General features: G+C 50.3%; 12 protein-coding genes across 12 annotated transcripts; 7 read left to right on the top strand and 5 right to left on the bottom strand.

Moving 5' to 3' along the window:
* Positions 1-70: 70 nt before the first annotated feature.
* CPAR01_01778 (S-(hydroxymethyl)glutathione synthase) lies at positions 71-646 on the bottom strand (the record flags this gene model as incomplete). The annotated part of the gene is made up of 1 exon (XM_060486066.1): positions 71-646. One exon carries the CDS (start codon positions 644-646, stop codon positions 71-73), a length of 576 nt encoding a protein of 191 aa, XP_060356923.1.
* A 3356-nt stretch (positions 647-4002) lies between these two features.
* CPAR01_01777 (monooxygenase) lies at positions 4003-5475 on the top strand (the record flags this gene model as incomplete). Its single annotated transcript, XM_060486065.1, has 1 exon — positions 4003-5475. One exon carries the CDS (start codon positions 4003-4005, stop codon positions 5473-5475), a length of 1473 nt encoding a protein of 490 aa, XP_060356922.1.
* Positions 5476-5969: 494 nt separating this feature from the next.
* Positions 5970-6212, bottom strand: CPAR01_01776 (uncharacterized protein; the record flags this gene model as incomplete). The annotated part of the gene is made up of 1 exon (XM_060486064.1): positions 5970-6212. One exon carries the CDS (start codon positions 6210-6212, stop codon positions 5970-5972), a length of 243 nt encoding a protein of 80 aa, XP_060356921.1.
* Positions 6213-7121: 909 nt separating this feature from the next.
* On the top strand, positions 7122-7745 carry CPAR01_01775 (uncharacterized protein; the record flags this gene model as incomplete). Its single annotated transcript, XM_060486063.1, has 1 exon — positions 7122-7745. One exon carries the CDS (start codon positions 7122-7124, stop codon positions 7743-7745), a length of 624 nt encoding a protein of 207 aa, XP_060356920.1.
* Positions 7746-8217: 472 nt separating this feature from the next.
* Positions 8218-8835, bottom strand: CPAR01_01774 (uncharacterized protein; the record flags this gene model as incomplete). The annotated part of the gene is made up of 2 exons (XM_060486062.1): positions 8218-8444; positions 8637-8835. 2 exons carry the CDS (start codon positions 8833-8835, stop codon positions 8218-8220), a joined length of 426 nt encoding a protein of 141 aa, XP_060356919.1.
* Positions 8836-9330: 495 nt separating this feature from the next.
* On the bottom strand, positions 9331-10191 carry CPAR01_01773 (uncharacterized protein; the record flags this gene model as incomplete). The annotated part of the gene is made up of 1 exon (XM_060486061.1): positions 9331-10191. One exon carries the CDS (start codon positions 10189-10191, stop codon positions 9331-9333), a length of 861 nt encoding a protein of 286 aa, XP_060356918.1.
* Positions 10192-11089: 898 nt separating this feature from the next.
* On the top strand, positions 11090-12097 carry CPAR01_01772 (uncharacterized protein; the record flags this gene model as incomplete). The annotated part of the gene is made up of 1 exon (XM_060486060.1): positions 11090-12097. One exon carries the CDS (start codon positions 11090-11092, stop codon positions 12095-12097), a length of 1008 nt encoding a protein of 335 aa, XP_060356917.1.
* A 3285-nt stretch (positions 12098-15382) lies between these two features.
* On the top strand, positions 15383-15646 carry CPAR01_01771 (uncharacterized protein; the record flags this gene model as incomplete). The annotated part of the gene is made up of 1 exon (XM_060486059.1): positions 15383-15646. A coding segment is annotated over one exon (264 nt), but the record flags the coding sequence as incomplete, so codon positions are not given.
* A 1185-nt stretch (positions 15647-16831) lies between these two features.
* Positions 16832-18342, top strand: CPAR01_01770 (uncharacterized protein; the record flags this gene model as incomplete). The annotated part of the gene is made up of 3 exons (XM_060486058.1): positions 16832-17077; positions 17154-17729; positions 17806-18342. 3 exons carry the CDS (start codon positions 16832-16834, stop codon positions 18340-18342), a joined length of 1359 nt encoding a protein of 452 aa, XP_060356915.1.
* A 2553-nt stretch (positions 18343-20895) lies between these two features.
* Positions 20896-22874, top strand: CPAR01_01769 (cytochrome P450; the record flags this gene model as incomplete). Its single annotated transcript, XM_060486057.1, has 6 exons — positions 20896-21160; positions 21284-21480; positions 21601-21965; positions 22030-22155; positions 22206-22698; positions 22752-22874. The coding sequence occupies 6 exons, from the start codon at positions 20896-20898 to the stop codon at positions 22872-22874; spliced, it is 1569 nt and encodes a 522-aa protein (XP_060356914.1).
* A 35-nt stretch (positions 22875-22909) lies between these two features.
* CPAR01_01768 (uncharacterized protein) lies at positions 22910-23089 on the top strand (the record flags this gene model as incomplete). Its single annotated transcript, XM_060486056.1, has 1 exon — positions 22910-23089. The coding sequence occupies one exon, from the start codon at positions 22910-22912 to the stop codon at positions 23087-23089; it is 180 nt and encodes a 59-aa protein (XP_060356913.1).
* Positions 23090-23249: 160 nt separating this feature from the next.
* Positions 23250-24284, bottom strand: CPAR01_01767 (uncharacterized protein; the record flags this gene model as incomplete). Its single annotated transcript, XM_060486055.1, has 1 exon — positions 23250-24284. The coding sequence occupies one exon, from the start codon at positions 24282-24284 to the stop codon at positions 23250-23252; it is 1035 nt and encodes a 344-aa protein (XP_060356912.1).
* Positions 24285-27571: the final 3287 nt, after the last annotated feature.

Here is a 27571-nt window from a genome sequence, read left to right as displayed (position 1 = left end):
TGTGCAGTCCGGGTGCCAATGTATGAATCATCGAGGATATCAAGAACAAGTAATAATCTCTGGTTGCCCCTTAAAGCTTGGTCGGGAGACGACCGGACTGCTGTGCAGTCCAAGTCGCGATGAGATCCATCAACGCAGGGGACAAGGCGTCATATGTCTCCAAGCCAACAGACTTGAACTTGTTGCGGACTTCATCGATGCCCTTGGGGTGGAAGCCTTGCTCAATGATTGAGGAAACAAAGGCGGCGAACTGGGGCTCCTGCCATCCCTTCTCATCCGAGAGTTCAGCGTGCACAAAGTCCAGACCCTTGAAAGGGTGTGCCTTCTCGATACGTCCGAATAGGTGAACCCCGCACTCCTTGCATGCGTTTCGGAGAATGACTGCCGAGTCGTCGACAACGTGCAGCTTGCTTTCGTTGGCAGTGACCTTGAGTTGGTCTCTTGAAATAACACCGACAACTGAGAAAAGGGCGCCAGCGGGCTTCCAGCACTTTGAGCATCCGCATGCGTGGTTGTGAGCGACGTTGCCTCCGAGTGTGACTTCCACCGGGTTACTCTTGCAATGGCAACGGAGCTTTCCACCGGCGAAGTTGGGATCTCCCTTGGTGAGACCGTTGTCGATCAATGGGTGAAGAGAAGGGGCCATGGTAGATTGGACTGGAGTGGTGTGTGTGGTTGGTGGTGGTTGATTAATCGGATATTGGTGTTGATGGGTGGGCCGAGGACCTTGATGGAGTAGAACCTTGATGGACTTGATTAGTTTCTTGATTGTGTATATAAAGATGGCGAGGAATTCCTTTATACCAGGTGCTCTCATTCAATTTCGGGGCGTTCTCAACTCCCGATCCCTCGACCGGCGACTTGGCGGAAGGGTTCCCGAACCATCCCCGAAGAGGCCGGACCGGAACCAACACCCACGCGTTGGCTTACCTGATTCGCTGTCTTCCCCGCATTCCAATGCCGAATGCTGTCAGTCAAACGTTGATTCGAGCACGCAACTGGGATAAACTTGCCCGTTCCGCCTAATCTTCACGATTGCATATCTCCTCGTTGCTATTATGAGGGCGCCTAGGCTATCGGATCCCCACCCGATTTGACGCCGATGATGATGATACCCCGCAAAGTTTCACTCTGAAGTCAATTGCTTCGCCGCAGAACCAAGAAGAATACCCCGCTCGGCCAACGTAACGCCTAACCCCGCGACCCGGATGATGCTGTTTGGCATGGTAGAAGCCGCTGATGTGAGACGAAGCTGTCGGCGTTAGGCATAGAGGTCTCGAAAATGAGACCGATAGTGGCTTGGCCGGTTTTGGAAGACCGAATTGCCTATTGAACTATCAAAAGGCGTGATCGAATGGCGCAGAGCCTCAAATTTCCGAGCTGCCTCCATACCACCGAGCGCTGCCTCAAATAACTCTGATCACTTCCGATGACGGGGCCGGGTCTCGGTCCGTCGGCCGGCAGATAGGGAAGATTGCCAGGAGAACTTCAATTTCATTCACAGAACTTTCGTATCAATGTGATAGCAATGTCGTTCATCCGACCTCGTGCAAATGAGCATTGGCATTGAGAACACCCAACTGCGTAGCCTAGTCTCGAACTGATGATCTAGCAAGGTTTCATCATGAGTAGGATATACCGGACCAAATGGACGGTGGCTATGAGGCAATAGGCTATGATTCTTATTGTACATAAGGTAGTGAAGTTCTAGTGCTTTAACCTACTAAGATCTTCTTAGGGGCACCCAGATCGTCCAAAATAGACAACTAAAGCCCATACGCTGAAGGGTAAGGCGGCCACAACAGTTTATCAATGTCGCGTTTGTGGTAGACCGAATCCAATCCTACGCTTTTGTCGTGGTCGCTATCTATGTCACAAATTCTGGCTCAGGTGCCATTCATCCCGAGGTTTGAGAATGTGTTATTGGTAACCCGATCTTTCTTACATCAACTCGCATATGGCATTTTTGTGATTGAGTCACGCAAGGAAAATTGTAATAACAGAAGCAGAGATGGTCTTTTAGTCTGAACTCAGAGTGTTGCTGAAAATTGAACCACTTCAATTTCAAAGCATCACTGACTTCACATAAATATCACGGTCTCTATAGAAATCACTGTTCGTAGCTATTTGATTCGCGAAGCTGATAGCTCGTGGCTTGTGTAATAAACTGCAATATCTTTAATGGTCTTTTTAGCGCTCATTATGCTTATGTTGGCGTGCATTTAGTTATTTAGGCTTCGTTAGAGTCACAGCAATGAGCATGTTGGAAGTTACTGAGACCCAAGCGATTAGTTCAACGCATATAAAGTTGCACGTTTCTGGCTGGTTTGTCCATTGCAGTGCTCAAAGTTCCAAAGCCAGGTTTAGAATTGACAGTGCAGTCATCACTGTGGGTGTGTGTGTTGTCTTGGAACCAGATGTTTGTTCTTTAGTCAGTTTGATTCAAAAAGCATTCCTTGAATAAGGTACCTTTTTCGACTACTCGGTCCTACTCCCTGGAAAATACCTCTCCAGGTTTTGTTCTCCTACCACTCATGCCTTCCGGCCCACTTGGTAACCTGCCAAAATAGGCATATTTAGAAAATGTCCAAACAGGTAACATCATTGTGTCATGAACCGACGTCCGAACCTTTGTGCTAACATCCGTCTGGTTCTGCATGGGAACAAGGGAGAAGTACTAGAAGGATGGTTCAATTGGATAAATCCAATGCCGAATTGTGCGTGTTATACAAATTTTATTAGATAAGCTTATCATCTACGGTAACTAGTGAGTATGGTATCTGTCTTGCTCAGTCCACCTGCCCTGCGTATTACCTATGTTGGCAGTTGTAGAATATGGTCTGGCTCTGCCACGTGGGCGACAGGATAAATAGCCTTGACAAAATGGATGAGCATGATGACGTCGTTCAATCAGATGATAAATGGACTGATGGTTCCATGAGACCTACCTAGCATCACTATGGAACTCACCGCACTGCAAATCCGGTGCAATATACGATGATATTATCACGTGGGGTGCTGCTACGCATCAAACATTTAGACTGCTTCTTTCTTAAATCTCTCACTCTCAACGATGGGTTGTCTCCCGTCTCTGAACTTTTCACGGAAACACCTCAAGTACGCATAGTACGTTCATTTTTCCTATCTCAACAAAGATAGACGTAAAACATTCGCCACCAGAATTCCTATTACCCATTCCACGACAGCAAGGTAGCAATAAAAAATTGACTACTTGACCGGACTAGAAGTGCCGCGTGGCAACACTCAAGACTCGGCCGCATAGACGAGGCCTTCTAGTGTTGAACTCGAACAACATCACATGACACGAACCACTGACGGATCTCACTAACGCAACTCTGTTTTGATCCATCCATCCAATTGTTGCCGCCCACCAACCGCTTGCGTTGGCATTCGCATGTGAAGTCAGGAGCATAGATCGATGTCTGCCATCATTACCTTAGTGCAATTGAAACCACATAGTTTTCAGTTGCTCTGATACAAAATCCTGTATGAGCATCGGTCTATGCCTTCTGAAGTCGAACGAATGCGAGTAAGAGATGCTTGCCGAGGCACAAACATGAGGCGACGGCGAATATTCCAAAGCACAAAGACAATTAAGATAGTCGCCATCAAATGGATAGGTCGATAGACGCACAGAAGCGCTGTCGAAGCGTCAAATGTGCCGAGGCACGTGTTTTGATTGACGCTGTCGTTCGCATTCGCATGGTAGTGGAGGGACGAAGCAGCCAAAGAGAGGCTGGATCGAGGGGTTGAGGAGGCGTCAAGACGCTTTAAGACATGCGAGCCCCTGCATGGCATCCTCCACCAAGCACGAGATCGACGCGTGCATGACCCGCTAGGAAAAAAAAAGCCTCGGCATGCACGTTGCCTCAACAAAAAATCCTCTGATCGCACGAGTTTCCATACATAAGATCTTTACTACCATCACGACCTCAGGTGTTGAGAGGTCTATCACTAACTCGACAGCAGACCATCGAAACTATGGCGGAAGAACTCGACATCCTCATTCTTGGCGCAGGCATCTCCGGCGTCAATGCCGCGTACCGTGTGCGGACAGAGCTGCCAGACAGCACCTTCGCGGTGCTCGAGGCCCGTGACGTAGTCGGTGGGACGTGGTCTTACTGGAAATATCCCGGATTTCGCTCCGACTCGAACATGACGAACTTTGGCTTCGGATGGCATCCATGGCCTCACGACAAGAAGATCATCGAGGGCGCGCCCATTGCGGCTTACATTGAAGATGCTGTCAAGACACACCACATCGACAAGCACATTCGATTCCAGCACAAGGTGTTGTCATCAGATTGGGACAGCGATGAGGCCCGATGGACTCTGGAGTGCAATACCCCGCAGGGAACCAAGAAGATCAAAGCAAAGTTTCTCTTTGTTTGCTCCGGATACTATTCTTACGAGAAGGCCCTGGAGACACACATTCCCGGAATCGAGAGCTTTGAGGGCAAGACGATCCACCCTCAGTGGTGGCCCGAAGACCTTGACTACGCTGGAAAGCGCGTCATCATCATCGGCTCCGGCGCCACCACCATGACCTTATTTCCCAATATCGCCAAAACAGCTGGCTTCACCACCATCCTCCAGCGCAGTCCGTCGTATGTTTTCGCACTAGGGGCAGAATCACCAGTCGACAAAGCCGCGAAAAGGTTCCTACCTCTGTTCTTGGCGAACTGGTTCATCCTGCTCAAGGACCTTCTCCTGGAGACTGTCTTTATCCAGGTTGTTTTGGGCTTCCCCAACCTGGCCAAGCAGTTCCTCCGATTCGATGCAAAGCGTCGGCTTCCCAAAGACTACCCTGTCGATATCCACTTCAAACCCAAATACAACCCCTTCGAGCAGCGCCTCAACATGTGCCCGGATGGGGATGTTTTTAAGACGCTGCACCAGCCCAACACGGAGATTGTCACGGATCACATCGAGACGGTCACCAAGGATGGCATTCTCACCAAATCCGGTCGTCATCTGCCCGCCGACATTATTGTTACGGCAACTGGACTGCACGTGCAGCTTTTCGGAGGTACGGATGTCACTGTCGATGGCGTCCCGGTCAAGGTTGGAGAGAAGTACAGCTGGCGCGGATGCATGCTCGACGGCGTGCCCAACGCGGCTGCAATCATCGGCTACGTCACTCAAACCTGGACTCCTGGCGCCGATACCGTGACCCGGCTCTGCATCCGTGTCATCAAGCAGATGCAGAAGACCGGTGCCGTTGCCGCCACCCCCGTCTTGTCGGACGAGGAGAAGAAGAATTCGCCCAGGTTGCCTTGTGTAGATGCCACATCCAACTACTTCACCCGCGCGCACGGTCGAATGCCTGTGGTGACTAACCAGGGACCTTGGTATGGAAGAAGGAACCTTATCGTGGATAAGCTGGCGCTTTGGTTCGGGAGTGTGACGGTAGGCATGGACTATCGCTTGGCAACGAAGTCGAAGGATATTTAATGATTACGAGAATAATGAGCCATGTATGTTAGCCTACCTGGTCGTCGGCATAGAGTTGAGAATGCACAGTTTAAGATTGCTTGGCAAGCCGAGAGCCTCCCGTATTTTAACCGTCTCACCTAAGGTCTCGCGCTGATCATGTACTCGCCGTGACTCCGATCAGCTGATTTGCCGGCCGTTGCGAGGGCATAAGCTGCCCTATGTTGTGCTCAAAGGTGAGGCGAGACCTGGATACCGTGCTCACCAGGGCTGTACTTCAGACTTGCCTCACCATAAAAATCGCTTGCCACAAGTAGTTCGGCTTTTAGGGTGGCACTGGTAAGACTGGGTTCTTTAGGGCCTCCCGACTTGGGTAAGCTGTTGGTTCAGAGGAACGAACAAGGGATTGTTTTCTTAGTCTCAACGTTGATCCTAGGAACATCGACCAGGCCCACCAATCGATCGGTAATTCGTGACCGCCGATCAGCAGCGAGTTCCTTGGATAACCTAACCACTCATACGGAGCACAAGCAGAATGTCCATAAGAGATATGCATAACATATGTATGTTACAAAGTGGAGTGAAGAAGACGCGGCAAGTTTGCGTCTGGAGGAACCTCGTGTGCACGGTCGCGCTGCCGCTGGGACACTTTTGGGACAGCTCAAGACGCAAAACGAAACGCTGCAACGCAATAGCGGGATGGCGGCAAAAAAAATCCCCGGCATGGGGCCGTCTCGGGAGGTCTTCAGGATCGACATAACCCTAGTTGCAACTCGCATCTTTGTTTACCTCGAGGACCAGTTTCGCTATTTCAACTGGAAGATCGTGACCATGAGCTGTCTCTCGCTTATGAGGCAAACGTGGCTGTGGTGACCGGCTTTTCAGGTCTTCTGGGTGAGGGACACTAAAATGATTCATGTGAGAACCAGACCTATCTCATTCGTTCGCCGTCCGAGCACTCGTGCAGCATGTAATGCAAGAAATGAGGCTCTGAGCACGGAATCTCAGGCTCCCGACAAGTATCGCTTCACCCGATGTTTCTTCATCCAACCCGCAGCCTTTCCGTGCGGGGAGACCCCTCATCGCGCATATCCTACGGGACATGCTGGCCAGGTTTGATCAGCGTAAACAAACTGGGTCACGAATCCCACCCACCGAGCCGACGAACCTCTGCCCCTGTTCGAGGCCTCCCCACGGCAAGAAAGGGATGCGATTCGCCTGATACTCGAAACGCCTTTGCAATGTACATCAGAACAACACCACAGAACACGAGCACAGTAAGCAAGCACATACCCAAAATCGTTCGCCAAGGCGAGACGAAAGCGCCGTTTCGAAATGGAAATAGAGTCCGCGTTGCCAAGAAACGTCAGCGGGATGCCATTCGATATCCACAACACCGGCTCTGCGGCAGCAGTGCGTCTCGGGAGTTCCTAAGCTCGCTCTGGTCGAGTTTGTGGCGATCCGAGGCATCCGCCCCGTTCGATTCTGAGAAATGTTGAAATACCTGTATTCGTCCACGCATCTTTCCATATTTCGACGAACTCTTTATCCTCAGCGTCCTATTTTTGTGCCGGTCCACTCTATAATCTCCGTTCTTCATTTACGAGCTGCGCTCTTTCAAATCAACGTACAAAGTTTAATCATTCATTCGAGTCAATACCGCCAACATGCGCTTCACCGTCGCCCTCACTACTTTGGTCGCTGCCGCCATGGCCGCACCTCTCGATACCCTTGCTGCCCGTGCAGACGAGCTCAACGCCGCCATCCAGGCTCTCGCTGCTGAGAACCCCGAGGATGCCGAGGCCGCCAAGGGTCTCTTGGGCCGTGACATCGATCCCAATGTCCAGCTCACAAATGATGACGAACAGGAGGAAGTTTTCAAGCGCGAGGACGATCTCAACGCCGCCATCCAGGCCCTCGCTGCTGAGAACCCCGAGGATGCCGAGGCCGCCAAGGGTCTTCTGGGCCGTGAAATCAACCCCAATGTTCAACTCACGAACGACGACGAGCAGGAGGAAGTCTTCAAGCGCGAGGACGATCTCAACGCCGCCATCCAGGCTCTCGCTGCCGAGAACCCTGAGGATGCCGAGGCCGCCAAGGGTCTCCTGGGCCGCGATATTAACCCTAACGTCCAGCTCACGAACGACGACGAGCAGGAGGAAGTCTTCAAGAGGGACATCAACCCCAACGTTCAGCTCACCAACGATGACGAGCAAGAGGAGGTTTTCAAGCGCGATATTGACCCCAACGTTCAACTTACCAACGATGATGAGCAGGAGGAGGTCTTCTAAACACAAGTAGCCACCAGGTTAGCTTGAATCTGAATGCTCTTTCGGCTTGATTCAGTACATCGGAAACGGAAAGCGAGAATATCTCATATATTTGATTGCTGAATAGAAGTCCAATTGATCCTGTGGAACTGTGTATTTGGACTGATGACAGAGAGCTTGACCAGTAACGTAAAATGTGATTTACTACAAGATAGTGCTAACCATGGCTACGGGAGATCTCCACATCTTGTGTTCGAACCACATCCACTAAAGTTGACATTTAGCTACGGTATCTTGAGGTATGGGTAGATATCACTTCGTTATAGATTCGCGCGATACTAATAACTTCGTTGTTGAACGGGGTAGGTACACGTGATGAAGAAAGACGAAAGTCTGTCAAAGAATATCTATTTCACCCAAGTCACATGAATAACAGCCAATCCTTTACTGACTTGGTTCATTTAATGTAATGCCGCAAAACTTGATGTTGATTCTATTTATGGCAAATGTTCTGGCGACTTGATAATATGGTCGAGTTGGTGCCGAGAGTGTCATCTGAATCCTTGGCCTTGTCTGATGACTGCTTGGGTAAGGACAGTATGTCTATACCGCACTCATAATGATATAGGTCTGTTGATGTATCCAGGTTTTGACGCGGATCCCTTTGAAATGAGAAGGTTGCCAGATTGCCGGTCCAAATTTCCTCATGGTAGGTAGTCGCTACATTTGATGTATCTTGGAAACTAATATCCGCCATGCTTTTTGGATCGGCAATCGCATCCACGTACGCATTCCCAGTAGACATCATCCCCAGCAATCGAGGTAATGCCGCAGAGTGCAGGGCAAAGGGGTCTCAAACTCGCCTTCGATCAGGTCAGACGTCAGCAACAGATAATGCAGTGATGTGTTTACTTACGTGGATACACCTTGTTGATGTTGATACGGTCGTCATAGTCCCGTCAAACTCCTTTGCCGAAATGGAGTCTGCCATCGGAGTCGGGGGCGCATGGCTGATTGCTGCTTGGCCAGTTTCTTTAACCTCAGTTGGAAGTGCCATGCCAGGAGTGATCAAGGCGGCAACAATGAGCTGAAAGAAGGGTGACAGATGCATCTTGACGAGTTTAAAATAGATTGGGCTCTGTTCGCTGTTCAAGTCTGAAATACGGGAGATGTATGAGGTAGTGAATTGTTGTGTTTTGCGTTAGATGTCGGTTAGAAAACGAAATCGTAGGTGCGAAATGAAGTTTGATCACACATTGCAGAATTTTCCGTCACTTCAGTATTTTGGGTTTGAATGGGACAGGACTGCTGCGTAGCAGAATTGTGTTAGGTTCGGAGCTGGATGGGACAGGGCTTCGTGGGTCTACACTCCCTTGATGGAAGGCACTCGGTCAAGGTGTAACTTTATCTTCTAATCGGCACCTTGACCATACGCTGAACATACCTGGATGGCCTTTGAATGGCTTGGAACAAATCAGACCTCGATCAAGCTTCCAGTCAGACGTATTGTAAGTACAATTACGATATGTTATATTATCGTGCGAAGTGCGTGTCAACATTTTACATTGGAGGTGTGATGAACTATCGGAAAACTCCTTAAGAAAGCTCATTCCTTGCTCCCAAGGAACAGGTTGAGATGTTGTGTATAAAGCTCTGGGTACTGGAATAGATGACCATGACCGGCATCAGGATAGATTATGAGCTGAGCATCCGACAAGTTCTGTTGAAGAGTGAAACTGTTGGAAGTTGGCGACATATCATCAGTGTGGCCGTTGGTGACTAGTGTGGGAGCTTTGATAGTCTTCATGCGCTCAAAGTTGTCCGTATCAACCGTAAACGAGAAGATTGCATTCAGTTGGGCCCTTGCTCCAGGTCCGATCAGGTATTCTCTGCGCTCCTCGCCGTCAACCTTTCGCTCATGGATTCGTTTCCACCATGCTTCACCGAGTGCGACGCTCGTTTCCGACGGGTGGTAGAAAAGATGGAACATGTCCTCCTTGGTAGGTGGCTCATCGTTGGCTGTTCCGGCACTTTCTAGAACCTCGCGGGGTGGCAGGACAACTCCTTCTCCGACACCTGGTTGAGTTCCAGCCAGAATCAACTTTCGAACCAGCTGAGGATAGTCCCATGCCAGAATCTGAGCCACACCACCTCCCATGGAAAAGCCAATGACATCAGCCTTGGAAACACCAAGGGTAGCGAGAAACTTGGCTGCAATTGAAGCCATGATTTCAGTGGAAGAGGGCACCTCGCCCTCACTGTGCCCGATACCGAAGCTGTCATATACGATGACTTCTCTTGACTTCGCAATCGTATTGAAGAGAAGAGGATCGAGAGTGTCCATTGAACCACGAAGATGGTTGATATAAAGCAAAGGGACCTGACTCTTTACCCCAATACGGCGGTAAGCGATTCGGGTGTTGTCGACGGCGACATATTGAGTCTCCACTGTTTGATAGGTAGACATTCCGATGGTGAACAAAGTTCGTTGAGGATTGTGACGGTACTGGATATTGAATACTTGAGTGAGATGAAGTTGCTAACTTGTATTCTTTTCGATGAAAGAGATCGATCCTCAAGTCTAAGCATCTCTTAAGTGGACTTTATAAACATTTCTTCGCCTGCATCGCCCTTTTCGCGTTCGAGAGCAGTGCTGGACGACATCCTGACCTTCCGGTAAAGACTCCGCGATATGTCATCCTTTCCGACTGGGAAAATCACCCTCGGAAGCTCTGACGTAGGCCCAGATTTAGTATGCTTAGTAGAATGAATGGAACATTTGTATACCTTACAAGACCCCTTCACTCAGCTGTTGCACTTGATTACTCAATGGCAAAGATCCAAACCATACCCCAAACTTCGGATCCGGGGCAATGTGGAGCAACCTCAAGGTACGGACCGACGTGTGGGGTAATTAATCAGTAATCGTTCCGGATGGAGTGCCGGAGTAATCCGGGCCCGCCGGCTCCCAGACAATTTCTAAGCGGACAGGCGTAGACGGAAGAACCAAATGAGATCAAGATGCCAGTCTCTGGATCCTCTAGGTAGACGTAGGTGAAAAGCAACTTCAACTGCCGCAATGGATTTGATCCATTCCGACTGAGGAGATGTTAAGTAATCATGCACACGGTAAGACGTCGTCATGATGTGTAGTGTCTTGCTGCATAGATGCCGTTAAATATGTGATAAAACTCCTCCCAGATTACGATTTGTACACATCAAATCCCGTTAGCCTTGTTTCTCTACTCGCTTTCCACCCTTTGCGCAAATACTAGTATAAAGCTCGATCATATCACAACTTATAACCTTTAGCAAGTATAGATTCTTTGAGAAACATCTATAAGATTGTCTGGAACGCTGGATAGATGGCTCAGATGATGAAGGCTTACCAGTTCTCAACCCCAGCGAAAGGCCTGGAGTACCGTGAGCTACCTATTCCGGTCCCAGCCAAGGACCAGCTTCTGGTTCAGATCAAAGCGACCGGTCTTTGCCACACCGATTGCAACATAATTTCTGGACTCGACAATACGTTCTTTTGGAACAGGCCCATCACTCTAGGCCACGAGATTGCTGGCGTAGTAGTTGGTTGTGGACCTGAGGTTTCGAAGTTTGCCGCTGGAGACAAAGTCGTGTCTGTAATCACCGCGAAACACCCGGTAGAGATCGGAGATGTTGTCAGAAGCCCCGGTATCGGCATGGACGGCGGATTCGCCGAATACGTTTTACTCTACGAATCGAAGACCCTGCCCATACCCGACGGAGTCAGCTTTGCACAAGCCGCCGTTGCCACAGATGCCGTTGCGACAGCCTACCATGCCGTTGTAACTGAGGGGCAAGTTCAAAAATCATCGAAAGTTGCCATCATTGGACTAGGTGGCCTTGGGTTATCCGCTGTTCAAATTGCATCTCACCATGGCGCCAAGGTCTATGGGGTCGACATCCATCGTCGCAAGTATCCTGCAGCACTGATGTCCGGGGCCTACTGCTGCGGAAGATCCCTGGATGACTTCCCTGGCGTCAAGTTTGATGTTGTTCTTGACTTTGCTGGAGTCGGCATTACCACCGCTGCCGCCGCCAAAGCCGTTAAGGCGGGTGGCAAAGTTGTTCTCGTCGGGCTCACCAAGAAGGAGGCCACAATCGACACGCATAACTTCGTCGCCTTGGGCGTGCACCTTGTGGGATCTGTTGGGTCATCGATGGACGAGGTTGAGACAGCGCTAGAAATGGTTGCAAAGAAGGAAGTTACTCCTGCTATCGAGGAGGTTGCGTTCGGGAACTTGAAGAATGAGTTACACCGCCTGGAACGAGGTGATACCGTCGGGCGTCTGTATGCCGACCCATCCAAATCAGTTGAGAGGGTGGAGAGAGCCTAGAAATTGCGAATCTGAAGATGTCGATTCAACGATTTTGTGATCGAGTCCAAGTTCAGTCACGCGATATACTACTGTTTGATCATTCTCTTCCTTCAATTCCGAGTGACTTTCTTCTGCTCTGGTATCTCTCGATCGCTGTACGGTCGTTTCCGTTACCGATGCCTCCCTGGCTGATTGAGAGTCTTGGTATTGATTATCGATGATTCTCAGGAGATTGCACTTTGTGCTTAGTGAGGGTGACAACCTGAATCAGAATCCGGCTGCACCCCTTGAAGCTCGTCTAATTTCGTGGTGAGCCTGGCCCTCAGTCGTAACTCATCTTCTCTAAGGCGTGGGAGCTGCGTAGCCTGCCGTGAATGGGGTGAAAGAGGGCTTGGTTGTCAGGCACCCAATCAGTCTAGTCGCAGTTTCTGGTGCATCTGTCCGCTTGTTTTGTCTCCGCCTGATGCTGGATATCTTACAGAGCTCGGGTGGATCCCTTGGCTGCTTGGAGATTCAGATGATCGTTGATTTGCATTAGCCGGCTACCCCCCTGGTTCTCACGGAGGGCTTCCAGGTTCGGACGATACGGAAACAGCGTAACGCGACAAGCGTGGTGTAAGAAGGGAGGAGGCATCAAGGGCTCGAGTCAAAGGGGATGTTGCAGAATATCAAGCAGATTTCAGTCCAGTTATTCTCGCAGCTCTAGGCGGATAACTCGCCATGGCGTCGTGTCCAGCAGGCACAGTTTCAGCACGCGTCTTGACATACTCCACTGCTCCAGGTACCGTCACTAGACATATGTGCCGGTGGGATGGTCCTAGAGGCTAAAGCAGTAGCCGCAAGCGCCTTGAGTCGCGAAGCTTTATTGATTTGGCGTGTCGGCTTCGATGAGTCTTCCCAGGCTCCATCCAGGTACCTTCGGAAATCTGCCGGGGAGGTCACTCGGGAGTGGCGGCATTGTACTCGAATTCTTGATCTATCACAACGAGCTTATGGGCTAAGGCTATCAGGGGCGGGTTTTCAGTGGGTTGAGGTCACCAACTTCTGGATAATTTTACTGTAATCGGAATCGCGTGCGGGCATGGCCCTCGCTCCTCAAACGGAGCTCTCGTCGCAGGAGATATGACGCCACACTTGAGGATTGATCAGCCTCCACGGCCGGGCCTTGACAGTGAGGAAGTACTGCTTCATGGCTGAAACAGCTTGGGTAGTCATGGAAGTTGGTATTGAGAATGGAATTGGCAGTTTGCGGCTTGTAAGCCCCCGACATGTGGACGAAGTTTCGTATCCTTCACTGATCAAAACTTGCCTTCGTATTTGGGGCGGAAAATGGTTTTTGAAGATGGCTTGCGCAGCAACTTTCGCCGAGCTCTTGCTGTATCGTCATGTGCCTTCTTCCCCTTGAGATCTTCGAGACGTTGCTAGTCGAGAAGCATAAGTACGTAGCACACTGCATGGGGATAGTTTACATGCGTCCATGCCTTTTGCAAGCGGTATCCATCTAGATGCCATCTGTGATATCACGTTATGTGCCTGTAGACCATCCAGTCCTGATCCAGAGTATAGTGACACATTCCATGAATAGCAACTTTTGGAGTTGTCTTCATAGCGAGGACGGATGAAGCCTGCCCTCTCGACTGGAGACTCAAGACTGGGTAATGGTATGATCAGGAATCTCAATCGCGAATGAAGAAAGTATCACACGACAAACCGTCGAAGTATGCTGAGTCGCCTGTTTGGAATTTTAGTATTCCCAACTACTCATGTCCCACAGAAGACTTTTCACATCTAGGGAAAATAATCTGCCGTCACCTATTTGGACTGGGATTGAAGCTTTGCGGCCCGCGAATGTGGCGCAATGCCTCTCCTGCGTCAGCCCGACAGTGCTGTTCGAAACAATAAAGTCAAGAACGGCACATGAGAGCTAGTACCGTCCATGGATACATCGGCATCGTGTTTTTCTGGTTAACTCCCCGCGGTATCGGCAAGGGCGCCACATCAGCACCGGCATTGCCTTCCTTTGGCATTTGCTCCGTGGCCTCTCGACGCTCCCCAAGTCAAAAGGGAACGCTGTGGCCGCCAAGTGCGGGGGACAAGTTTAGTCGATGCTCACGGCACAAAGCAGGACATGCTAGCAGTTCTCACTGTAAAGGGAAGGTGACGAATTCACACAGTTCAGAATAGAGGGGCATTTGTAAAGCATCCTGAGTTCGTTAGAGCGAAGCAATGCTTGATGTCTGGGAATCTACATCACAGGCAGTTGATCATTCTGGTACTTTTCGCATGATACAAAGTGCCGATACGCTTCACGATGCTGTGGCCCAAACTTCAAAGAGCTCGATAGTCCCACACGTCACCAAGCTTCTCGCGATGTCTATCTCCGTTCTCGGACTACCCATCTGCCGTGTTCTAGAGATGCTCAAGACATTAGGCCTGCATCTCGGGACCGACGTATCACTACTCCCTTGGCGATTAACTTGAGTCAATGGGTCTTGGCCGTAGATTTGTAGGCTGTAACGGCTTGCCTGTGTACCCTCTGGTGGCCATTGGTCCATTGGACCCTAGCACGTCTGACCTTGTAGACGTTGCTCGCAGATGTCAGTGAAGATCACCACCCTTGTCAGTCATTTGAACCACAGGTGCCCGCTCAATGCCCTTCAATCAAGTCATCGTGACCTAGAGGCTGTGATTGCCACCCGGTAAAACGGGTTCGTTTTGCTCCAACAGCAAGTTTGATGCTCCTTGGTTTGGGATCTTGAAGACTGAGGTCTGTCGTGATACTAGTCCGATAGCATCGATAGCTTAGACCCCTGGTTCTGTCCCCAATGGGGCCAATACCGACCAACTCTAGGAGTGACGAGTCCCACCCAAATTGGCCGAGGCCCGACGTTTAAAAGTTGCAAGTTCCACTCGGCGGGGATGTGTACATAGAGCTGGAAGTGGATTCAATGTCAGTGGAAATTTCGAGGCGTGGATGAGATTAAGAAGAAAAAGCTTCTCAGCGGCCGCAGTAAACCCAAGTGGAAGACTTGTCCGATACACCGAGTGCGTGAAAAGTTCATCATTGGACGATACATTGTGGAGAGTCGGAAAGGCTGCGGAAGAAATCGTCGAAAACCCCAAATTCGGTCTTCGGTCACTAGTAGACCCCGCCATTGAACCGTCTCTGAGTGGCACTGAGTTCGAGCCGGCACGGCCGAATCCAAGAGCAATGGAGTCGATCGCCAGTTATGGTTGCAAGAATCCGAGACTAGAACTTTTGGGTGGGCTCATGTGCGGAGCACGTCATGAATATCTTACCACCCCCAAGACTCGACTTCGCCGGAGGGATCACACACCTGTAACCTGGCATTGTCTGGCACATCAAAGTCGCACAACATTGGCGTCTACCCAATTCATTCTCTCGCCGAGAAGAAATGCGGAGCACTCTATGCGACAGTGTGGCTCAGCGGTGAGTCTACAACAAGCTTCCAAGATGCGCCAAGCTACACAAACTCTAACCCTGCAAACGCGAAGGGCCTCGAGACTGAAGATGGCCGACTTGACAGCCCTGACGCCGACTCATGACCCTGTGAAGAAACGTCCGAACTGACCACTCATCGTCCAACTGCAATCCATTCCAGAAATTCGGATAGCGCCTAAATGATGGGCCCTCCCCCAATTGCCTGGGGAGTTGAGGCAACTCGTCCGTCCTTCTCCCACATCCCGATGAACGACTCCCAGCGCAATGGTTCAGCTCATGGGATTAAGTCTAAATTCTAGCAGTGCATTCAGTACGACCTAGAGCCCCTAAACTTTACTTTTAGGGGGACATGGAGAGATCCGATGGACAAGTCGGAGGCCGCGGAATACAGAAGACCTGCGGAAACTGCCGAAAAATCGGGCGAGCTCGTCATTCAAGGCCATCCCAGGCCTACATCATCGCACATGATGCAGCAGCAATCTGCATCAAGAACCTTGCAGAAAATACCTCAACCCTAGCCTATCGCAAGCTATCGACAGGTGGCATAGCTCGTGGAGGGGCGGCCCAGCTTGTCAAATATAGGCCGGGGCCTTTTCGAAAGCCACGTTGATCCCCATGGCACAATGGCTAAATGGATACCCAAAACAGACAGTGGTAAATCCAGAGGTGACATCCAAGCCACATGGAGCATAAAAAGAGGGGACTGGGGCAAGAACGGGGCGCTCTAACGGGATGGCTACCGAAATGAACCTCTCGCGATGCTTCTACGGCAGCCTCATGCTCGTATAGCCCTCTAAATCTGACAGAACTCTCCCTCTGCTCTGCCCTTGGCGGCTTGGCGAGGAGGGGTATTCCTTCGACGCCGTTTATGATTATTATTCAGATGGATAAGATAATCTAATCAGATCTGCAGTGTGCGTCGCATTTCCTGTCACACAAGTGCCCCTCCATCGCAACGGCGAGCGTCTTCGGCGGTGGGTGGCATTACCGCATACGCTCGGTTTAATTACCTAACGAGCAAGAGAGGAAGGTTAGATGAAGAAAATAGCCGCCGTTAACCCCACGGCTTGTACCTTGACATGTACGAAAAGACGATGAAGAGAGGTACACGCTTCTTGGCGAGATCTGGTCCAGCCCGGCATTCGTGGGATGAAGGGACCGAAGAGAGTAAATAAAAGAGACAGCTTCCCCTCCAACCCCTCGTTGGTAATGACGTCTCTTCACACCATTCGGAAATGTCTGCATCTGCTTTCATAGATACCCCTTTCAGTTCTTATTTGTCTTCCAAAATGGCCGCGCCACAGCCAACTATTAACGACCTCGCCGCCAAGATCGGCGAGCTCTCGGCCGAGTTCACCAAATTCTTGAGCGAAAACAAGATCCCTCAGCCTACTTTTGCCGCGGACAGCGTCTCAAGCTACGATGGCCTCACGTCAGAAGCCTTCTTGCTCCGCCAGAAGCTGTTGGATGCCGCCAACGATCTCTCCTACCTAGTCTCAGGACCAAGTGAGAGCATCTTCAACTACACCCATAATGTAAGTTAGTCCTGGCCCTTCTTCGCTGCTGTTCTTCATTCTTAGTGCCGTGACTCAGATAGCTGACCCTGAATAGATGTCTCCTGATGCCGCATCACTCAATACCCTCAACCACTTCGATTTCTGGTCCGCCGTGCCCATTGATGGCGACGCCTCGTACGCAGACATCGCAAAGCACGTCCGCCTGCCCGAAGAAGTGGTCCACCGTGTCCTTGATCACGCCTACACCCTGCGCATCTTTGAGGAGACCGATCCCGGCAAGCCCTTCACCACTCGCGTCCGTCACACCTCGCGATCTGCTGCGCTGCTGAAGAACGCCGGCCTCAGGGCGCTGGTTGAGGCTCTCATGAACGATGCTGGCCCGGCTATGGGTGTCCTTCCCTACGCACTGGAGAAGTTCCAGCGCGGTAAGACAGAATTGAAGGAGGATATGACGGAGACTGCATTTGCGCTGTACCACTCTGGCGAACTCTGTGGTGGATACACAAACTCGTGGGAGCTGCTGGAGAACGACGGCGAGGGCGAAAACAAGGGCTTCCGCCAGAGAAACTTCGTCAAGTGGATGAACTACATCAAAGAGATCTTCCGCTTGGAGGGATTGGTCAACAGTGCCTACGACTGGAAGGCCGCTGGCGACTTCAGCGTTGTCGATGTAAGTTGTTTTTGGGGCTTTAGTGACGCAACATCCCAGTGTCTCAGGAAATCATTGACTGACACCCCCTTTACAGCTCGGCGGCTCTGGTGGCCACGACAGCTTCGTTTTGGCGAAGAACTTCCCCAACCTCAAGATTACTGTTCAAGACCTGCCCAACTGCGAGACTTCTTTCAACCAAAACATTCCCGAGGAGCTCAAGGGCCGAGTCAACTTCCAACCCCACAGCTTCTTCGAGCCGCAGCCCCTGTCCGCCGACTTGTACATGATCAAGCTTATTCTCCACGACTGGCCCGATGCGGAGTCTATCAAGATTCTCAAGGGTCTCACACCGGCACTGCGCCCTGGTGCCCGAGTTCTCTTCATCGACTACGTCGGCAAGCAGGGTGACGTCGAGGAGAACGCCGCGGCGGCTGCGGCGCTGCCCAAGTCTATTCAGCAGATGGGCACTTCAACGGATCTGAGAATGATGGGTCTTTTCAGCGCAAAGGAGAGACCTGTCGACGCGTGGACAGAGTTGTTCAAAAAGGCGGACGAGAGATACGAGATCAAGCGTGTTGAGGCCAACCCCTTGACTTTCTTTGTCATTATCGAGGCCGTTTGGCGCGGTTGAGGCGATTGTTTGTTGGAAGCATTGTGAGGAATGATTTAGAGCGCGTCATCATGTGAATATGAAACAAAAGTTCTCAATTCTTACATCTACGTCTATTCGTGTTTGTGCTCCCGTTATTCATACGAAGTAGATGCCCATGACATTGTCCTAACTCCCCTGTTAATTCGGCTTGAGACAGAACCCTGTTACGACGTGCGTGGGCGGGCCTGGATCTTGGCTGTCCCACATGCCAGTGTGGATTGCTGCTCCCCTTGCAAGTTGCACCTGTCCACCAACCCACCAAGCCCTATCGCTTCGTGATGCCCTCCACACAGTCGGCCAACCCTTCAGATAGTGTGTCTGCTTGAGCTGAGTCATCAAGCAACTTGGTCTGGTGGTGTAGTTGGTTATCACGTCAGTCTAACAGTTCGAGAGCCTCTCAATTCTCTCGTCTGCCACACTGAAGGTCTCCGGTTCAAGTCCGGGCTAGATCATTATATGGGCGATTGGTTTAGTGGTATAATGACCGCTTAGCATGCGGTAGGTCCTGGGTTCGATTCCCAGATCGTCCATTCTTTTGATTAGTAGATGTCTCTCATCACCCCTTTTTGGGTCGAGGCTATCGCGGGTTCGTGAACCTGGTTGTCGAGGTGTGATATAGGCCTGAGGCTGCCGCTAACTTAGTAGAGGTACGGGTCATGAGTTGACTCTCAATTCGACTTCCCAGTTGTTGAACTTAGCTCTGTCTTATGTAGGTCTCTTATCCGAGAGAAGTTTGCTTGGAAATATTAAAGGCAGTGGTCCTCAGTAACACCAGACGCCGCCGCAGGGAACTGCGCATGGCGGTACAGCGGATTGAGATCCTACGAGTGGGCCTTTCTGCTCCGGAGAGCACTTGATTGAGTCACTGCAATTCTTCTCGAGATGAGAGAGCATCTCGTTCTGTCTCACGATTATCAGCGCTTATCTGAACGGCATGATGGGATTTCAGATGGCTAGCCGTCACAAGAACTTTAGTCAATTCGTCGGGATCGGAGTTCAGCAATGGCTTCTGGGGGTAGGCCGCATGGACCGGCGCTGTTCTAGCGCACTTTGCAATGCAACCGGGCACGGAACAGGCTAAGTGTTGGGACTAACTAGTAAGGACTCGCGGCAAACTACAGGTGTGCAGTGAGATTGGAGACTTGGATGAAGAAGATACTACTGAAAGACACCATAAGAGAGAAACCATCCCATTAAGGTAGTTGAGCTATAGTGGGCGGGTGGATGTCACCGGTGAGATGGCACGGCGCTGTCGAGAGGAGCTCTTCGGCACCTTGCATGCAAGTGTTGACCTGCATATGTGACCCCAGATAGATGCTTTCTGATTGCTCAAGACAATGCCTCTCTGCACTTGGCTTTCGTCGAATTCGAACACTCGGTCAGAGGGTGGATCTTAAGCCGAGACAAAGAAATCTAGACAATCAGGTCACGGACCAAAGATTAGGAGGCCTAGAAGCATAAGAAATCCATCTCCCTACATGCATAGTAACCCATTATGTAGAATGAATCAACTTCCATCTCCCGAGTACACAATGCCTAGCTTGATTGACGTCTTGGAATGTCCCGGGTATATTGTGCTATATTCATCATGGCATAAGGTTCATCCATAGGGCCGAACACCACATTACAGCATACGGATACAACTCTGGATGCTGAGGGGGAAGAAGCAGGCTTGATAGGTGACCTCGGGCCAGTGACCCTCCACATCTTCCACATGCTTCACCTAGCGCGAATCCTTAGTGCAAATGGCCTTGTTCAGCGTGATTCCAGGCTTCTTCCCGGTTTACCCTCCTCTGTTACTAGTCCTCTGCAGCCACGATTCTTCACCTTGGACATGGGCGCTCACCCAGCCTTGGGTCGCATTTGCCAATAAAGCGAAGCTTATTCCCCAATCTCTCGTTTGTCGTCTCCATCGTGTCATTTCTCCTCCACTTACTCTTCCCATACTCATGGGCCAACATCGTCGAGAGTGAACCCCGATTCCGACGCCCTGGACCTGCAGTTTTGTTTCTTTTCCGCTTGCCCCGCGCTGTCGCGGCTGCTGTGCCTCTCTCCCGCAAGGCGTTACCAAGCCATCGGGCCCGCGACGAACGAGAAATGACAAAATAGCGACAGGGTCTACGCATGCGCCAACCAACGACGAAATAGACGGGCGAGGCACCAGACAGCAGTTATCAAGCACTACCGAGATATAGGCAACACAGGGCTTAAGCTATTGCAGCACCGGAAAGCACAGTTAGACAAAGAGCAGTTGATGGCAAGCGACAATTGAGCCAGGAAACGAGGGCTACAATCACATCAGCGACGAAGCAGACATACATGCATCTTTGACGGCGCCAAGTATCTGCCTTCTTTCCTGCCCAGAACACGGGACGACCGCCTACAAGCGAAGCAAGCTACCAAGCGGCGCAGCAGCAGCAAGAGCGAATCGGGGGTGCGCCAGTGAGACTGTTGGAACGGCACGGGACGGGCGACGGGACGAGACAATCTTTCCTACGCGAGCAGGACAAGAGGTTCGGGGGGGGGGGGGGAATGGCCGGTCTCGGGCCCAATCATGTGGGCTTGGATGAGGGTCATCTGGAACCCATTCCAGGCTTGAGCATGTCTGGAGTCTTAATCGCAAAATCCATCGCCCTAGTCGCCGTCATCGCCTTTTTTGTGTGGGAGTTTCGGTCATGGTATCGTCTGCGAAAGATCCCTGGACCTTTCCTAGCCTCGATCTCAGTCCTTTGGCAATTGAAAAAGGCAATTGGGGGAACATATCATGAGCACCTGAATGATATTGCGAGGAAATATGGTGAGTGGACTTCTTCATTGCCATTGAGAAACTACGCCCGGTGGCTTTGGAGTTGCGATAGCAAGCCAACAAGCACCCCAAGAAACTAGAGAGACAGACGCTGATCACTGATTGCCATTGCAGGACCACTCGCTCGCATTGGGCCCAACGAGCTCCTCTGCACAGACCCAGACTCACTGCGCAAAATGTCGGCCGTCCGCTCGCCGTACACCAAGGGCGATTTCTATGACTCCGGCCGGATCACTCCGGGCGTAGATAATGTTGTCTCGATGCGGGACGAGAACGAACATAAGGCTATGAGGGCGAGAATGGGACCGGCCGTAAGTTTCAATTTCCTTTGTGGCCTCAGACTTTCGCTGGCTGGTATTTCCGTGACCCCCAGAGGCGCTGCCACTTTTGAGTTCAAGTCCGCTAATTGCGCTCTCTGCGTTGCTGAATAGTACACCGCCAAAGAGAATGAGGGTTATGGCTTTGAGGTCGGGATCGACCGCCAGCTCATGAATTTTGTTAGCCTGATAGATCGACATTACGTTTCCACCGATTCGGAATTTCGTCCGCTGGATCTCGCCGAGAAGACACAGTTCTTTGCGCTCGACGCCATTGGCGATGTTTCCTTCGGCGGTGCATTCGGGTTTCTTGCAGAGGACCGGGACCTATTTCGGTATATTGAGATTAACGAGTCGTCTTTGCCGATTATGAACGTCGTTTCGGTGCTTCCTTGGCTTGGGAGACTTGTTCACAAGTGGCCTTTTAGGCTCATGTTACCCAAGGAGGATGACCAGATCGGCTTTGGTCGTTTGATGGGGTGAGTGAAGCCAATGTTGGGCCTGGCACCATCCATGAGTCTGATCACTAATAACACAACGCAGCTTCGCTAAAAACTACGCTGAAATGAGACTTCAACCCGGCGCGAAGCCCCAGAAAGACATGATGCAAGCTTTCATCAACCAAGGTCTCGGCAAAGATGAACTTATTCAACTCGTGTACATCCACATGTGAGTATCATCCACAACTTTCCTCGATTCATAAGCTCATGACATATCAGGATCGCTGGCACAAACTCGGCCGCACAAGCCATGCGCATGACATTATTATCGTTAATTAACAATCCGGTTGCTTACCGTCGGCTCCAGCAGGAGATCGACGATGCTACTGCCGCCGGCCTGATCAGTTCTCCCATCACCAATGCCGAAGCTCTGAGACTTCCATATCTCCAAGCCGTCATCCGCGAAGGCCTGCGTTTCTACCCTCCTGTCACTGGCCTCGGCTTCAAGCAAGCACCGGAGGGCGGAGACATCCTAAACGGCTATTTTGTTCCTGGCGGCACCCAGATCGGACACAACTTCTTCGGCGTCGGACGCTCACTCTGGGTGTGGGGTCCGGATGCCGATGTTTTCCGCCCAGAGAGATGGCTTTCGGCAAATGAAGATGGTCTCAGACGAATGAACGCCGCAGTTGATTCCCACTTTGGCCACGGTAAATACTCTTGTCTCGGAAAACCGATCGCCATGATGGAGTTAAACAAAGTCTTCGTCGAGGTAAAAGTTTTCCTTATACACTTTCCGTGCAGCATCTTACTAACTTCATACAGCTATTGAGGAGATATGACTTCACCGTCATGAACCCAGAAAAACCAATCAAGACTCTCAGTGCGATTTTCTTTGTCGCCAGGGACTTTTGGGTGAGGTTGACTAGGCGTCCAACGAGGGAATAACGGACAGCCCGGCCTCAATCGTGTTCCCGTAATTAATGACTGCTATGAATTTCCTATATTTTCCTCTCGTCACATCTTCAAGGGAGGGAATCTCCCACTTGAGGCAGTCTAGCGATGCCTTTATCTTTCAATGGATTTTATCAAGCAAGGGCTGCAACGCAGTATTTGTAATTGAAATAATATATTGTTACACATACATCCTAAGTATGAATTGAACGTTGTCCGGAATGAATCCGAATGGTTCCGTGTGATCAATCTTCTAATATTTCTTTTCTGATGTTGAAGCATGCATACTTAGAGATGCTTCATAGATTGCGCGGAAGCTAGACAAGAAGGAAAACATAAGGCAGGGTATGATATTTGACGGAACTCAGCTTATACTTCGGTTACCCAGCTCTTCTTCCTACAAACAGATCCGCAACCTACAAGAAAGTCAATGGACTTCCCGCGACTCTTCTTAAGGACGATTATGGTCACCAAAGACAGCACAGATAGGCACACAGTAACCCAGAACAAAACAGTTCCCAGGTGATCTGATACGTAGTTCAAGAACTGCCCATCTGACCCATGCCACGAGCGTCCTGCCGCGTGGCCGAACAGCTTCCGGGCGTATCCCTCATCCAGCAACACCACGCCGTGATGTAATGTGCTGTACATCCACGCGTACTGATGGAACGCATATGTGACCATTATCGGGCCTGTCGACCAGAATACCTGGAGGTAGGGAAGGAGGATTCGTTTCGAGGTCGCACCGCCGCGTCGCTTAGCTTCTTGGAGAGCCCATTCGAGAAAGGAGGAGCCACGCTGTGCCATGAAGAAGTGATTGCTGAGTCCAAGAGTACTTGATGTCGGGGCGAAGACAGCCTGTAAGCCGAGGCTTTGCATACAGGACATCTCCTCAGTCGATCTGGGGTATACGTCCAAGTCTGCATAAATGCCTCCCTCTGCATGGACAACTACCAGTCTCGCCACATCGGCTCGTTGAATATTCTGGGCATAGCCCTCGTATGTCGATAGCAACCAAGAGTATTCTCTCTTTATAAGTTCGAGAACATCTTCGTCTGTCCATAGCTTTATGGTATAGTTGAGAGGTTCCATTGTATGTTTCCACGTCTTGTATGAGGCTTGTATGCGCTCCCCCGAACCTGGATAAGTGCTAGTATTGTTGGTTTTCCAGATTTGGTGAATAATCTTAGGAATGGGCTCTTGTGGTGTGTATGCATCGGTGGGACGTGGAACGTCTTTTCCATGGCGTTCAGAAGCATTACAGAACCTGACCACTTCTATGGACTGGTTTGGGAGAGCGAAGTCGTTTGCGTAGGTGAGTTGATGAACAACCAAGGCGGCCGTCGTGGCCAAGGTAACAAGCGCCGAAGCCTTCAACATTGCTTTTCCAGGGAGTGCTATCATTTTGGACAACAGAAATGTTTCCTTCTTATGCTTTCGTCGGAGGTAATCGTCGATGGTTCTCGGTTTTCGAATAGATTGAGGATAAGAATCGGAGAAAGAATACGTCGCTAAAGTTGAGGGTATATCGTGAAAGTAAAGAATGAACAGAGGGCTGAGTAAGGTTGGGGATAATAATGCTAGAAGCTTGTGGGAAAAATGAAGTCGGGTATCACAGAAAAGATTCTCAGAAATAAGGATGTTTGCAGAACGCTATCAACGAACGTACAGTGAATTTGAACGACTCCGAATAAAACTTGTATCTGAGGTATTTTTCTCAAGAGGAAGTTCGACCACATAGTATTCTCTTAAATAGAAGAGACTTCATGTGTCTCGCAGCACCCAGCCAAAGACTTTAGAGTACAGACTTCTTTGTCAGTTCAACATTACACAGGTACCGCCACAGGCTACTCCTAGACTAGATGTACCTTGCTGGCCTGTACCATGGATCATCTCTCCTGACTCGACAAATCATCGTCACAAACCCATTCTTTAGGTTTTAGAATTAGACCTATGGAGGTACGGGACATGATGCTAGACACTCTTTGGGATCAACCCCATCAAGCGGCTAGTCACTTAACTCATCACCTGTGGCCTGGCTGCCTCCCCATTCGTATCGGGTTTCCAAGATTGGCTATAATGACACTGAGTCGATCTCCCATTGACAGCTTCGCCACAACTCGGCAGCCGTCAATGGCTTGAGTGAAACCTCCTTTTACGACGATAGTGCTGCTCACTTGCGTATGGACGCACGTGGATGCTGGTGAACCAGGAGTAGCCGTTGGTGTGGAAAAAGTGTGGTTCGTAAAGTTTTACGACGAATTAATCGTGGAACCAACAGTTAGGCAACAGGTTAATACATCCCTAGAGCGGAAAGGCGATGGGCGCCTCCCTGGCTCAAGGAGGGCTGAGCTCCAGATGAAGTCTCTTTGCATTCTGCCCCCTGCATGAACGACAAGCACTTGGCCAATTGCATCTGAGTTTGTCATAATTACCCCAATGGTGGTTCTTGATTTTATGTTTGTCCCGACTTTTTCCATGGAAGATACAATCAGATCAAGATCACTTGCTCTGACTTGGCAGTAGATTGGAATGAGCTAAAGGTGTGACGCGGAGTCAATTCACTGTCCATGAAACTATGGCTCATGATTCAGTCCCAACTTTGAGTCTAAAACGAAGACCATTAAGACTTCTAGGCCGGTATTTCCGTAGCCTCGCGTCTCATGGAGACATAATCCATATGTGCCAAATGATCCTGCCGCAAAGCCCTACAGTAATTTGAAGAGTTACTAAATGTGGACCATCTATATCCCAGAGTGGCAATTGTCGCCTTGCGTTAAGCGCGCCTAAAGGCCCGCGACCTACTACATTATCCTCCACCCTCAAGGCAGCAGCATTTTGTACCGTCTCCGCACAAGGCAGCAGTATTTCTAAACAGAGAAAAGGGTAGCCCTGGCATGGAATAATAAATCCGGCGGTATGGGGAAGCAGAAGTTTAGAGTGCAGTTGACAGGCATCTTGATGTTCATGGCCAATCGGCTTCATCCTTCCTCGGGCAATTACCAGCAAGCGAACCGTGGGTTGTTACAGACTACGTATCGCCTACTTTGAATTTAGCCTGCCATAAGTACATGATCAAGTTGAAATCAACCTCTTTCGGCATGGACGAAATCCATTTGTCCGTCTGTATTTCATCTGTCTTCACAGAAAGGGCCGTGCGGCATGTCGAAGTTGCCCGACTTGGCCACAAACGAAAACATATGAGGCCTTGACTCCGAATGGGGAAGGACAACGTTGACAGCCAATGACTTGCACGTAAGTGAAGTCTGGTGCTTCCATGATAAGGACTGTGACACACCTATGGGGTCCCAGTAAGGCTAGTGGGATCCATTTCTCAAAAGCGATGAGAGAACATGACCACTTCTGAGGCACTCATGTCATTACTTGACACTGCCTGTCATTTCCTAGGGATAAAACTGTGCAGAAGAAGTGCCCCGGGAGCAACCGGATGCAAGGTAACGTCGTTATGGGTCCATTTAGCCTGTCGATCTCTGTTATTCTAAGTTATGTGTTCAGAACAGCACCTTACCAAGATCAATACATAACATGAGCCTAGTACTATTCACCACCCTGTGCCCGTGACATTCTTAGTCATGCGTTGATGACATGTACCTCGTATTCAAATGGTAGAACTCCCCGTTCAGTAGTTTGCCGGGTGTTCTTCTAAAAGCCACATCTGAAGCTTTGTTGTGATAACGGAAAGTTGCGGACAGTGCCAAACGTATTTCCCAGGTAGGCCAGACTTCACCACCATCATGCCAAGTCTGGTGTCAGGACTATGAGATCTTGGGGATGATAGAATGAACCACGGTCGCCTCGTTTCTCGAGCCTCTACTCATCTGGATGGCTCCGACTCCCAGGGGCAACCACGATCTATTGGCAATAGTAGGTTCAGTAATTCTCTTTCTCCCCCGGCTTCAGGAACCCTTCGCTGGGTTCGTCCCTATTTCGGCCATGAAGAAGCATTCAGAATCGTTCCCGCCTTCGATAACAATTTGACGCGGCAGGAGAACTGTTAGAGCGGCTTGGGAGCCCCTATCCCAAAGCAAGTGCCTCTGCTGCTTCACGTTGACCCAGAAGTACCACTGCAGACTTACTTTAGGTACCTTTACCTGACCAGACTCCCAGCCCACACATTTTGGCATTGCTTGACCAAAATGGACACGAACATCCTACTGAAAATCAGTACCGAAGGACTGTAAGCCCATAGGTCTTGCCCACTAAAGCATTGATCTGATCATCATTTAGCTCAAGTGAGGTTACTCAAGGGGAAGTGGAATCCATTCTTGACCATTTCATCACAGATGATTTCTGGAATACTGGTGCCTGGTATGTCTTCCGGTAGCATGACCAAGCGTACCCGCTGCGGAATTCTATGGTGAGCGTTTTTTGCAGCACCAAACAGAGCTTGGCTGCAATATCGGAGGCCGAGGGCAATGCTCTAGCACATGTACCAACGCAGCATGACCGTCTTTCAATACTCGCCTCCTAAAATAGGGTACCTTGATGTACCTAGAACACGAGCCACGTTATTATCTGCGGCAAACTTTGTGGAGCCTTCCAGAACTTAACTCCAGACGATCGGCTCGTGGCAGCTGCGTCTCCTACACGGGAGCTCTTGGTCTCTCACCTCAGTTATCGAAGAACAAGAGTATATCGACCACATCAATTCTACAGGGTAAGCGATCCGG

This window comes from Colletotrichum paranaense (genome assembly GCF_030867605.1).
Source record: "Colletotrichum paranaense strain IMI 384185 chromosome Unknown Scaffold_1.1, whole genome shotgun sequence".
NCBI classification, from domain to species: domain Eukaryota; kingdom Fungi; phylum Ascomycota; class Sordariomycetes; order Glomerellales; family Glomerellaceae; genus Colletotrichum; species Colletotrichum paranaense.
The sequence above is the reverse complement of the archived record's forward strand: the minus strand, read 5'-3'. Positions and strand labels throughout refer to the sequence as shown.